Below are 13,988 nucleotides of genomic sequence, written 5' to 3' on the forward strand. Positions count from 1 at the left end.
AAGTGCAAGTAGATAAGTAGGTACCGCTTCTGCGGGAAGGTAAACGGCGTTTCCATGTGCTGCTCTGGTTTGCCAGAAGCGGCTTAGTCATGCTGGCCACATGACCTGGAAGCTGTACGCCGGCTCCCTCGGCCAATAAAGCGAGATGAGCACCACAACCCCAGAGTCAGCCACGACTGGACCTAATGGTCAGGGTTCCCTTTACCTTTACTGACTGTTTATTGGACAAAGTATAGTTTTGCAACTTGTCTAGTGAATTGTGGCACTAAAGGCCATTGATCATTCCTTTATGGCATTTTGTTGCCGGGTAGAGATGTATTTGTTTTTGAGAGAATTTCCAATGGGTTGATCTGGATTGAGCTGACAAACAGGATATGTATTGCATTTTAAAGTTTTTTGCAGTGCTGCTTCTGATCTGCTGTCTTGTTATAGCTTGGGTTTTCAAAAAAAAAAAATATTTTTGTGCCCCATTTTGATCTCCATGATGATGAATAATAATATTATTCATCCAAAATTTCTCAGATGAAAATAGGGATATCCCATTCTACATCAGGAAGCTTCTCCCATGTTTTAACTGGCCAAACATGTAGATGTCATATATACATCTACATCAAGCCAATTACAACCTCTCCACCAATCCTACTTCTCAGGACTGTTGTAAAGAAAAAAAACGTGTGAGGGAAGGCATTGTGTACAATACCTTCCACAGATAAACAGAATGAAATAAAATTTTAGCTGTAAGCTGCCTCGAGTCCCTGTCAGGGGAAAAGGTGGGCTATCAATAATAATGGAAACTGTGAGAATGCTATTGAACTCAATGGGTCTTACTTTTGAGTAAAAATGCTTGGGCCTGCAGCGTAAGGCTGACCAGTCTTTACCCAGTTAACTGGGGATACTGTGGGACTTACTTCTGAGTAGACAATGTAAAGCTCCTTTTACAATAAAGGAATCAACACTCCCTGTGTTTCATAAGAGAAGAATTTAAAGTGGATTGGTGACCTTTCCTTCAAAATTATAGGAAGGACTTCATATGCCAGCATCACTATTCTCTTCATTTAGTGCAGGTATTTTATTATCACAATAGGTTTTTGCACCTATGCAAACACACACAGAGACCACTTCTAATTGTTCTCTGAGACATGGAGGAGAGGAATAAGGAAAACAGGGACAGCTTCTGTAATTCTAGGTCTGTCCCTGAAAAATAGGCACACTTGGAGGGTATGAATTACATTGTTAATTTTATTTATGTTCTTACATGTATAGTTCACCTTTCTTTTGTCAGGGATTTTCAGAATGGTGTGCATGTGGTTCTCAGGCACTCACCTAAGTACAGATCAGAGCCAGGCCAATCAGATTCAGCAAGGTGGTAGCCTCATACATCTTTCCCAAAGCCTATTGGAAATTATGTATATTGTCCAGAAAATGTGCACAGTGCCCTCTTCCTGGAAGGATTATTTGCACATTCTCCATTAGGCCTGGTGAATATGCACAGTGGTCAGTTGTTATGCACATTAACCACTCAACTTAAATTCCCACATATATAGTGAGGCACTTTGATTTTTCTAAAATGAAATCATGGTATATGCAAATGTTTTTATAAATACATGTCAGTCTTCAAGCTGCGGCTTCGAGATTGAATGTTTAAATATTCCTTGTACATGCACAAGTACCATATTCAGACTCACCTTCTCCCTCATATGCTAGGTTAATGTACCAGTATATGTAGTATTTTTCTCATGATAGAAAAATGTTGGTCCCCTCAAGCCGATATGTCCAGGAAAACCTTTAGTGATCAATGGGCCTGAATATATAGAACAGTCAAAGGGGATCCATTCCTCTTTCCTACACAGACCATTCTGTGAGACTTTAGATGCTGGATACATTTCACTTTACAGAGTGGCAAGGAGGATACATTGCCATCATTAGACAGAGATGAAAGAAAATCCCCAATGTTCAATACAGTTGTATGTTGATTGATCAGATCCAACCATTCACGCATTCTTCCTGCCCTCCACTCTGCTCAGCTTCCAATAAAGGGCCTCACACAGCTTCAATCACAGGCAAAGCTCATTACTTCAAACGAGTAAAAGCTTTTTGAGCATTTAAATATTCTTTTTCATATTTCAAAAAAGGACAGTCGGTCACTTATTCAGTATTTAATTTCCTTAAAAGAAAAAAAAAACACAACACATTAACATGACTGCCTTAAACACCATCTTTGGCTTTTGCTGCAATTATAATGGCACATGTGAAAAGAAAGTTAAAATAACACCTACTGAAGTTGGGACTGCTGTCTCTTGAGATGTGCTGAGCAGTAAGCTGGTTAGATCAAGGGATGTATTAATAGCCTTCTTCATATCTTAAATGGGTCTGGAAGGAACAAAGGCAGCGTGGTTGTTATGTATAGGACAGGTAGCCATATGGTATAGTAACTTCATTTTCAGGTGCTATTTAACATCTGCCAGGGATGTCGGGAGATGTTCATTTTTCTGAAGTTACTTTGCAACCAGAACATCCGCAAGACAAAGGAAAACCAACAGTATATTGTACTCTTTTGTAATAAATTTGTAATCAAAGTTCTGATTCACTTCAGACAGGATGTGTGGTTCTTTGGATTAAAAAAGGCAGTTCTCCAATTGCAGGCAGGCATCAGAGAGCTCTGTTAAAAAAGGAAACTGTAGTTGTGCTAAGCCAGTAATCAGCAGTAAGAGGAGGTATTGCATTCAGGTTCAGCGTAAAATAGTTGTGGAATTAGTGGTCCAGCACTCCATGCAGCAGTAGGGTCTCATACGCTGCAGAGATGGCTTACAAGTGAAGTATTATGCATACTAAAATTGGGAGTGTGTGTGTGATAGAACTTAAGTCATCGTTGTCGGCATCTGCATCTATCACGAAAGACAATGGAGGTGAAGTCAAACCTCTGTTCTAGTGGCACTGAAGTGGTCTCCCCAGGGCACAAGCCTGGGCAGAGTTTGGAGGTCCAGGGCTGCCCAGATGACAAGAGCCCCCTCTTGGTCTCGCTGATGTGGTCCAAAGGAAAGCAGAACAATACGTTTGGCACCAGCTTGGTTGCAGGAGTTACTGGAAGGAGGCGTACAAGGCACCTCCCAACCATCTTAGGTACTCCTCTCTGGATTTGTGTATGGTTTACTCCAGGCTTCCTCAACCTCGGCCCTCCAGATGTTTTGAGACTACAGTTCTCATCATTCCTGACCACTGGTCCTGCTAGCTAGGGATCATGGGAGTTGTAGGCTGAGGCTGAAGAAGCCTGGTTTACTCCTTAGCCTTTTCTTCTCCTGAAGATATCCTGCAAGGCATTAGAGGTTTAGGATCAGAGTTTTCCTTCTCCTAGATGGGCTTCCTTCCCAGCTGCCCCTCACTTCCCTATGCAGCATGTGCAGAAACTGCCTTCCTGACAGTTGGGCCCACTATTGGTTGAGTCCACTCAATCAGCCAGAGCAATCTGCAGGGGAAGTTCCTAACTCGCCCAAGGGTTTGAGACCCATCATCAATATGCCTCTGAATACCAGCTAGATTTTCAGAGTGAGCAATGTCTTTCAAAATAAAAAAAATCCTTCCAGTAGCACCTTAAAGACCAACTAAGTTAGTTCTTGGTATGAGCTTTCGTGTGCATGCACACTTCTTCAGATACACTGAAGACCAACACGGCAGACCAACACGGCTACCTATCTGTAACTGGAACAATGTCTTTCAGTGTGAGAAGTCTGCCTGGCTGTTGCTTTCTTACCCTAATTTGCTATCTTAAACTTGACACCTGCCCGACCTTAGGCTCATCCACACCCCCGCTTCTCCAAGGTATATAGTAGATTCCCCCAACCCTTTTTCTTGTACAGGAGCTTTGGTGCAAGCTGATCCAGTTCAGAAAATGTTGCTGCTGCGGCTCTTTTCACAGCTATTTTTATGTTGGTGCTATTGATTTGAGTTTATTGATCTGGTTTTACGTGTTTTGAATTTTGGTTTCTACTTTTATTATTGAGAACTGCCTTGGTGTTGGGTTGAAGGGCAGGAAAGGAGTTCTCTGAAGAAACAGAAGTATAACAAACAACACAACAAAAGGCCTATTGGCATCGTCCATCCACAGTTAAGCACTCTTTTATCACAAATATGTTATTTCACATCAATAGGAGTTTAACACAAAATCTGATAGTACAATAAGGAAGATGAGAACAGTGTTGTTATCTTCTCATTTGGCGATAAAACAAAAATAACCCCCCTCCACTACTCCCCACATCTATTCCTTTAACCAGTCAACATTTCCCAATAGAATGCATTTAGTTTTCAAAAAAAAGGGCAGAGTTTTGACATAATGAGAAAATATTAAATTAAAAAGGTCTTTTTGTGCATGGGTGAAACCTCAGCAAAAGAGTAACATTCAATTAGAAAACAACTCTAGAAAAGGCTGCCAAATTGCATTAAATTTATCTGATCTCTCTGTCTTACAGTACATGATTCATTTTTTTAATGGAGAAGTCTTAAAGGTCTTCAACCCAATTTTCGATTAGAGGCAAAGGACATGATTACCAGAACTGTAACATAATATGCTTTGCTACAAATGATGCTCTGGCAGTGCAGAGTATAGTAGATTTTTGGAGCTTCCAGATTTCAAGGATGTGTCCCAGAAAAAAAGATGTTTAAATGAGAGTTCTGACTTGAAGGACAGGAGTACGTTATTTCTGTCGATGGTATCTTTCTAAAAGGACACAATAGTAGGGCCTTTCCAAATTATACGGATGAGAGTCTCTTGTGAGCCATCATTTCTGCACCACTTATTTTTCAAAATTCTTATATACAAAAGGCTTTTTTGAAGGCCAGTGAATTTCAAGTACAATTTTTTGCTGAATGAGCCTAAGACAACAGATGATATGGTTAATGATTTAATGGCATCCTTCCATTGTTGCATTCTGAATCATGAACCCAATTAGCTCTTAGGTAGTTCATGTTAGGTTTATGGCTATCAGAGATGATCTTATATAAGACATCAGACTCAGTCTAAGAAAAAATGCAAAGCCTTTAAAAGTTTTAGGATTAATTGTTCAGAGGTACCAGTAGTTAGAGCAGCAAACAAACTTATAGAACAATCACAAATGCATTTGATTGAATCAATATTCTGCTCAGTCAGGAAGTGCATAGACTTGGATACAAAACTACAAAAGGGGTTAAAATCATAACTAAAATCATAGCTAAAATTCCAAAAATCAGCCCACTTTTCCCACTGGAGTTGTTTTGTAGAAATGCCACATTAAGTATTTTTCATAAAGATTGCTGTATTTTTCCATGTCTAAGACTAGGTTTTTAAACCAAAAAATTAGGTTTAAAATTGGGGCTCATCTTATACACAGGTAGTGCTGAGGGGTGTTTTCTTAATTTGGAGTCCCCCAAAATAGGGGGCATCTTATACATGGAAAAATACGGTAGTTTTGGTAGTTATGTTCTCTCTCACACACTCACTTTAAATTGTAAATTATTTCTTCAGTATCTCAAAAGGCTATGGCAGCTTGGGCAACATGCAAATGTATTTAAATAAAAGGGAACAGGTGAATCAGTTAAGGCTGTGATCCTAAGCACTAGTGAGTGAGTCCTGTTGAGCAGAGTGGAATTCATTTCTAAGTTGACAGCACAAGACCTTAATTTGACAGAAGTCCTCATCTACTCACAAGGGTTTCCAGTTTGCTTCAGTAGTGACACTGGTGTCCATAAGAAAGACCTAGATAAAGATCCAAAAGCAGTTATTTCCCACTCGTCACTTACATTTGAAATATCTGCTTCTTTTTGAACTTTCAGAAATAACCTGATGCCAATAGGCAAAAGAACAATATCCTCCAACTCTCTCCCCCCCTCTCTCCTATCCTCTCTCCTTTCCCCCAACTGCAAGATGTCTATGACAAAAGTGTCTCTCACAAAATGCAAACAAACTGTGAAAACAACTATGAATTGAAGGTGGAGACAACAGATGTACCTTTCCCTGTTTATCTGTTTGCTTTGTAACACAAAAAACCTCAATAAAACCTAATTTTTAAAAAAGCTTATAGCCAAGTTTGTATCTATTCTGCTCTCTCCCCTTAGCAGTGTTGCTATTTGGATGGATGTATAAGGAATATATTTAAAATAAACAAATCTGGGCAACTGCTTTGCTGAGATAGGGTTGAAGGCTATAAATCAAATGACGGTTTTGAAATTTTTCTATTGCTCATGAAAATGAATGTTCTCCTCTCTCTCACTCTTTCTCCTGCAGAGAGCTGATATAGGCATTTCCGCATTAACCATCACACCAGATCGGGAAAATGTGGTCGATTTTACCACCCGTTACATGGACTATTCAGTGGGTGTGCTGCTTCAGAAGGCTGAAAAGACAATGGACATGTTTGCCTGCTTAGCACCATTTGACCTCTCCCTCTGGGCTTGTATAGCTGGCACTGTACTGCTGGTCGGACTTTTGGTATACCTCTTAAATTGGCTCAATCCACCACGTCTGCAAATGGGATCAATGACTTCAACGACTCTCTACAACTCTATGTGGTTTGTTTATGGATCCTTCGTGCAGCAAGGTAAGGGGGGGAAATATTACCTTAGCAAATGACAGGGAGGCCAGCTCTTATTATAGGGATACAGGACCTGTGTGACCCTCCAGATGCTGTTGGACTCCAATTACCATCAGTTCCAGCCAACATGGCCAATGGTCAGGGATGATGGGAGTTGTAGTGCAACATCTGGAGGGCTACACATTCCCCAAACCTGGCTATGTGGCAGAGAACATGCTTTGCATGAGTACATGTATGTGCCATTTATTAAGCTCCTAAAAGAGACTGTGCCTTTTAAAGAGTTTGTTTAAAAGAAGTAAAAAGGGAAAAAAGAAGACTGCGTACAGGCTTCTATTCTGGGAAGAGACATGACCCATTTTCTTTTAGTTATGCCATGTTTTATGATTTATGTGTGTACAATTTTGTAACAAGGAAAAAAACCGAAGGGCTGTCCGATGGAAAAGGGAGCCAGTTTGTTTTCTCCTGCTCCAGAGGGTAGGAGCTGAACCAATGGGTTCCAAAGAAATGAAAGGAGATTCTGATGAAACATGAGGAATAGCTTTCTGACACTAAGAACTGTTTGACAGTGGAATGATGCACTCTCCTTCCTTGGAGGTTTTTAAGCAGAGGTTGGATGGCAACCGGTCAGGAATTATTTGGTTGTGATTCCTGCCTTGTAGCGGGTTGGACTAGATGGCCCTTGGAGTCCCCTGCAATTCTATGAATCTATGACTCATGATGAAAGTAGATTGGGAAAGAATGAACAGAATAAGAAAACAGTGTAAAAAATGATTGAGTAAAGAGATGAATCCTGAAATGAGGGTGAGAAAGGATAAGCTTAATGAGCAGCTAAGGAAAATGTATCTAAGCAAGATAGATGTGGCAGAGAATTAAGATTAGAGGCAGACAAGCAGAGAAACTGTGGTGGTAGAGAGTGTAAAAGAATAGAAACCTGGCAATGTCAGGTGTTGAACTTGAGGGCAAATGCGTATCCTGAAGTCAATCACATAGAGCCAATCACATAGGCTAAAGGTCAGGGATAATAATAATAATAATTTATTTGTACCCCACCCATCTGGCTGGGTCTCCCCAGCCACTCTGGGCAGCTTCCAACAAAGATTAAAAAGACATTAAAATTTCACACATTAAAAACTTCCCTGAACAGGACTGCCTTCAGATGTCTTCTAAATGTCAGGTAGTTGTTTATCTCTTTGACATCTGATGGGAGGGTGTTCCACAGGGCGGGCACCACTACCAAGAAGGCCCTCTGCCTGGTTCCCTGTAACCTCACTTCTCACAGCGATGGAACCTCCTGAAGGCCCTCGGCATTGAACCTCAGCGTCCGGGTAGCATGATGGGGGTGGAGACGCTCCTTCAGGTACACTGGGCCGAGGCATGTGCCTGGATTGAAGTAAAAAGAAACATATTCAGGTCTTTAGCGCAACCACTGCTACTTGATTGGTCCTCCGGTGTCATCTGACTTCCCAGAATGGGAGAATGACAGGCTATGTTATTCATTTCTGAGCTAAATTGCCTGCTCTTCTTTCCCCTGGCTAGCACTCCAACAGAATAGAGAGGAGGGAGCCAGCAACTGGTTCATGGGTTCAAGTTTCAGGCTTCTGGCAACTGGAAAGCAATGAGAACTTTTCACCTTTCACCTTTTTTTGGATGCTTCTTTAAAGGACTCCATCCACTTATCTCTGTTCCCCCAAACTTCTACTCTGTGAGCAGGATGAGCATGCGTCCCAACAATTCAACTCCTTTTCAAGTCTCCTGCTTCTCTCAGTTTTCCTCACCTAGCCCACAGTTCCCCCTCAGGATTTCTGCTTTATCTCAGCACGCTGAGAGAAGAGGCATGGCCACCAGAACGACCTGCTTCATTGCTGCAGCTTCCTACACAGACTTCCTCCTCATACCTATATGCATTTATCTTCTTCTGCATGGTTAAAATCATGCTTTCCCAGGAGCACGCAGTTGAATACATAAAGACATGCGCACACCTTAAGCTGGACAAGCAAAGAAGCATGGAAGAGGCAACCCTATTCCCCCACCCAGTGTAGTGTGTGAACATCTGTCTATGGGCCCTTCCAGACAGGTGATTCTGCCCATGGGCCCTTCCAGACAGGTTTGTCCTACAACATGTCATTGTTGTAATAATAGTGCATTAGTCATGGATTTATACTGGATTGTCCACACATAATTCTACTTACTTAGTTATTCTGTCAGGCTTCACAAATTGCCATTTGGAGTGGCACACTTGTGCTATAGCGCAACAAGAGCAGGACAACAACAACTGGATGTTTGTGGTAGGAGAGGTTACAGGATTTCAGCAGGAAGCTACAGGACTGTGAACATAGCAGCATGTCCACCCAAAGACCTTTGAAGCTGCAGAACGTATTGAAAAGGGGATCTTGTATAACCACCCCAATACCATCATGAGCACAAATAAGCACAAAAGCACAACAGGAAAGGACATGAGTGGGGAGATTCAGTGGGCTCCATGGGGACGGTGGACTAGAAATTAAATAAATAATGTGATCAAGAATTATTACAGTACCCATCATTGCAATGGGCAGATATGAAACATCAGTAAAGTTTGTTTCAAGCCTGTAGGACTTCCAGTTTATTAAATAACAGTGTAAGAGTAACAGAACATTTCCCCCTCTGCAACTTCGAAACAGTCTCTGTTTGTAGTTTATTCAGTGCATAAAGCAAATACTGTATTCTGGGGCACAGTCGGAGAGAAACCTCTCTGACCTCAGCTTCAGCAGTGCCCTTGGGTCCTGTGGTTGACTTCGCTGACATGCTGCCTGCCCCGTCGGCTCGTTTCGCTTCCGCTCCGTTTGTCTTAGACCTACCAACTCTTCCCTGACCTTCTTGGCTACGTTCCCCATTCCCTCCAGCTTTCATATCTACCTATATTATTCCCCAGTGTAATCTATCCTCTCCATTTTCTGAGTCAGCCTTCTGACCCATGCTCATTCACATATTCCAAATGGGTCACAGACTGTTGACTCAGCATTGGTGCTCACGTCTGCTGCCAGATTCTTTGGGTTTTGTTTCTTTATGTCTTGGCTGAGGACTTATTGGGTGCAGTGCAATGAATCAGACCAGGGCAACAGGAAGTTTCGAGCTCTGAAAACAGGTAACGCAAAATTAGGACAATACAACTGACTGAGCAACTGGAGCAATAGCCTGTAGCTTGCGTTATTTCCTGCTGTGTTTCATGAGTTAGTGCAGGCATTGCCACACCAGAGATATACCGTGCTTGCTAATTCATATGGCATCTGTTGTACAAGCAACTGACTGAGACTGCAACATAAATTTAGGTGAGATTCCAGGCATTAAAGAGGCTTGATTCTGTTGGCTTTGGCATTACTGTGTGCTAAACTTTAGAAATGGCTTTGCTTTGTACCCTCCCGGTCCTTCAGTTGCAGTTGGTATCTGCCTGTCTTGGGAGACAATGGAAGAGTACTTCTTTGGGGGTAAAGTCAACTCTCACTGGAGAGTTACAATGCCTGCTGTGGCTGTGGAGACTGATACTAGAGAGACATGTTTTATTGCAGGTGGAGCACATAAAGGTGTCTGGTTTTGCTGTTACAGGTGCACTTATCTCTGTGTTCCTCCCAGTGATCATTCCTTCTCTGGTCACTGCTATGAATGCACAACCTGACTGTCTGTCTCCAGACACTGCAATCATCTGCAAGAGATTCCCATATGACACATTTAATGTTGCCAGCCTTCATTTCACATTTGCAGATACCTTTGTCATGTAGAGTTGGTCTGCCTACAGGCCTAGTGCCTGAAGCCCGATCCCCTGAGAGCACATCCGTGGAGATCCTGCCATCTTCCATTCTGTGTACATGATCAAGCCAGCGTAGATGCCGCTGAGACAGAAGTGTGAACATGCTGGGAATGTGGCGTTGGGAGAGCACACCTTTTTTTGAGACTCTGTCCTCTTTCCTGGCAATGCAGGCCTAGATGGCAGAGCTTAGGAAGTGGTGGTTTCTCTGCCGTGGACTCTACTCAAGGTTTCTCTGTCCATAATATAGAATAATCTTCATCCCCATCCAATCTCCTTGCAGCTTTCAACAGAAAGAAAGTGGGGAAATTGCTTGGTTATGCAGTTAATATGGTGTCTGCAGTCTGTTTCCCTCTTCTAGAACAGGAAGAGTTCTAGAGCTCTGAGTAATATAACTTGTCCCCCCCCCCAGCAAAATATAGAAAGCCCAAATCAGTGGTAAAAGCCACAGTGTAAGTTTTTGTAAATTCCTGAATTTCTAAACATGAATCTTCCTCAAACACAGCAGCAGTAGCTAATTGCTAAAGGATATGTATATACCCTCCAACATTCCTCAGATGGAAATAGGGACATTTCTCATCCCTCCCCCAAATGACCCTCCTTGATCCCCTTCTCTGACCCCTGCAGAGCATTTCCTATCAGAAGAAGGGTGAGTGTCACCAGCACAAATGCCCCCCGCCATCCTGAGAAAACCCCTTAATATTGATTTGATTTTATATTATTCTTTGGCAGATTGACAAGAGAAACACACACACCAATAAATAAATTTTAGAAAGGGACAAGATTAGATGCGGGCACACAAAGCACTTTAAAAAAAAAAAAATCAAGACCCCTTGAATTTCACTCCACTTCAATCCCCCTTTCTTCCCACTCAAGGTGGCCCTGCCCTCTGCCTGCCCCTCAGGGCCAGTGCATCGCACAGTGCGGGGCCTCCGCAGCAGCAGCAGCAGCCTCTCCTCCTCCTCTGTTCTCCAGCAGCTGCCACAAGTTGCCCAAGGGAGGAGGCCGGCAGCAGTGGCCATGCAGAGGCAATGGGATGCTCTCCCATTTGGTTAATTTTGTTTGTTTGTTTCCTTGCCCTTTTTTGACTACACGCTGCTCATGGTAGCTAATGACAATTAAAACCAACCATAAAGTACCATTTTTGTTTTGTTTTTTTAAATCAACATAATAAAAGCAGAGACGAGCAGCAGTAGCCAATACAGAGGCTCATTAGATGTACATCTGATAAAACAAATGCCTGTTTAAACAGGAAGGTTGTATTTTTTTGTAAGGTTATGGTTTGGGGGTGGCAAAACATCAGAAAAGAGATGTGAGGTTCTGCAGTTTGTGAATGTCCTTTCTGGATTTCTTTTGGAAAAGTTGCATAGAATTCAGCTAGATGCCACCAGCATGAATGCACCACAGCAATGGTTTATACCAGGCTTCCTCAACCTTGGCCCTCCAGATGTTTTTGGCCTACAACTCCCTAGCTAGCAGGACCATTGGTCAGGGATTATGGGATTTGTAGTCTCAAGACATTCGGAGGGCTGAGGTTGAGGAAGCCTGGTTTATACTGTAGTTTGCAACCAAAACTCATATTTACAAAGAATTAGGTTTAGCTCAGTCTGTACATTTGGGAACAAGTTTTATTGACCTAAAGGAAGGCCTCCTTCTTCATCATCCTCCATTATGGTGTTTTTTATTTTTGTTTTAACAAGAGAGAGTCTAAAGAGGCATATCTCCTTCAAGCAGGACAAGTTTTAATTTGGTTGAAAAGAAAAGAGCAAAGAATTAAATGGACTTGATATCAAAATACATGAATGTGCAGAATGACTGAATAATAGAGACACTGAAGGCCCGGGAATTCTAGTGCTACAGCTCAGGAGATTCATTTATAATGTCATCCAGCATTTCACATTCAATTTGAATGTAACAAAAACTATGTTAGCAGAAGCTCTATTGTTTACTAACCCCAGTGAATACAGGAGAGAGAGAAAAAGCCGAAAGTAATTCCCAATGACAGATTAACTGGCTACAGTGCTAAGTCTGGCTTCTATATTCACTTCTCATCTGCTTTCCAGGCTGCAAAAAAAAGTATGTGGGTCTATTTATTTTAGAAAAGCAAATCTGCTGCCGTTAATTGTGATTGGCAGATCCTAAGCAAGGCAATATGGGACATTTTAAATATTGTCACGTTCACTTAAGAAGGCTCTCTCGTTAGCTGATTTAAAACATGACAAGGTAGTCATTCGTGTTATCAAAAAAAAAGGAGAAGAAAAAAAAGGACAGGCACAGCAACTTCTGTGTCCTGCATTGAAAGGAACAAAGCAGCACGACCCGGAGGCTACTGGTTCTTTGCTGCCTTTGAATTCTTTGTTTTGGGCCACCAAACATGTCCTGGCCTTGCATCATCCTTATTTTGTATTGACTAAAGGTTCAGAACGGCACGCAGGCTTATTTCTTCCAGCCTTGGCAAAGATGAAAGTAGAAAATAGCGCTTTTGGAATAAAAATATACATGTTCGGATTTAGCAAACAGGGCATGCTGTTTAGATTGGAACAGGAAAGATGTTATTTTCACCTGCTACTTTTTATATTTTGCTCCATCCCATGTGCTGATCATTACACAGCAGCTGTTGAGTTCATGTGTGGGTTTTTTAGAACTAGGATTTTTTTTTGGACCTTTAAGACGCTGTTTATGTTTGTGCTTTTGGAGAGAAGCTCTCAGAGTTGGCCAGGCTTCAGTCTGATTCAAAGGTGAAGTAGGCAGGGCCAAAGTAATATGGCTTACAGGAAGAAGCTGAGCAAAATGTTATGTCAATTGCTGGCTGGATCTTATTTATAGCATCTTTGAGTTTCCTTTCCAGCAATACACAAAACTTGAATTAGAACAGCTACATCCAAATATAAACAAGGGAGACTTGATTAACAGGAAAATACTGTCAAAGCATCCAGGGAACGATTTTCGTCATTAGTAGAAGAACTTTAATTATGGTAGCAGGACAGCAAAGTGCATGTTGAATGAATTCACAAGGCAGTTCCATCTGGATTTCTACTGTAAGATCTGTTAAAAAATGCAATTGCCAAACGAAGAGAAAACTAGAAAATCCACAGCATTCGTAATGGATGTTGTGACTCTCTTACAACACATGGGTGGGGGACCTCAGGCCAAGGGGCTAAATATGACCCTCCAAGCCCCTCCCCACAGGACTGTCCTTGGGCCAGACTCCCTCCCCAGCCACACACCCCATTGGCTCTGCCTGGCTAGAATTTGTCCTTGAACTCAGATCGTACTTCTGGCTTCCATGAATGAAGGATAGAGAAGAGGTTGTGTGTGTAGAAACCAGCCTACTGTAGAAAGTTAAACTTTGCATTTGTTGCTCCAGCCACCTTTGTCTCTGACTTCACCTACCTTTGGAATGTGGCCCTCAGAAGGTTGCATAGTAGATAATATGGCCCTTGGAGTGAAAAAATTCCCCACTCCGGGTTCAAAACAAGCAAATTTCTCTGTGACTAACAGCTGCTCCCTTCACATTTTGAAAAGTAAAGGTCAGCCCCAGAGATCACAGTAGTGGCCTTATGAGATGGACTTTTCTATACATCTCATTCCTAAATTGTCACTTTTGAAACAGGATTAAAAGAGAAGCCTGCCTTCCATTGATGTGT

The 13,988-nt window shown here is 42.0% G+C and overlaps 1 protein-coding gene across 7 annotated transcripts in view; it reads left to right on the forward strand.

Annotated features, from left to right (window-relative positions):
- Positions 1-13,988, forward strand: part of GRID2 (glutamate ionotropic receptor delta type subunit 2) — an 830,074-nt gene that overhangs the window by 662,459 nt on the left and 153,627 nt on the right. For all 7 annotated transcript variants that reach the window (XR_014223025.1, XR_014223026.1, XM_082236355.1 and 4 more), the window contains exon 11: positions 6,254-6,566. Coding sequence is in view for 5 of the 7 variants with exons in the window: in XM_082236355.1 (XP_082092481.1) it covers positions 6,254-6,566 (313 nt within the window). In the remaining 2 variants the exon portion in view is untranslated. The remainder of the gene's footprint in view (positions 1-6,253; positions 6,567-13,988) is intronic.

This window comes from Podarcis vaucheri (genome assembly GCF_965113315.1).
Source record: "Podarcis vaucheri genome assembly, chromosome: 9".
Taxonomy (NCBI): domain Eukaryota; kingdom Metazoa; phylum Chordata; class Lepidosauria; order Squamata; family Lacertidae; genus Podarcis; species Podarcis vaucheri.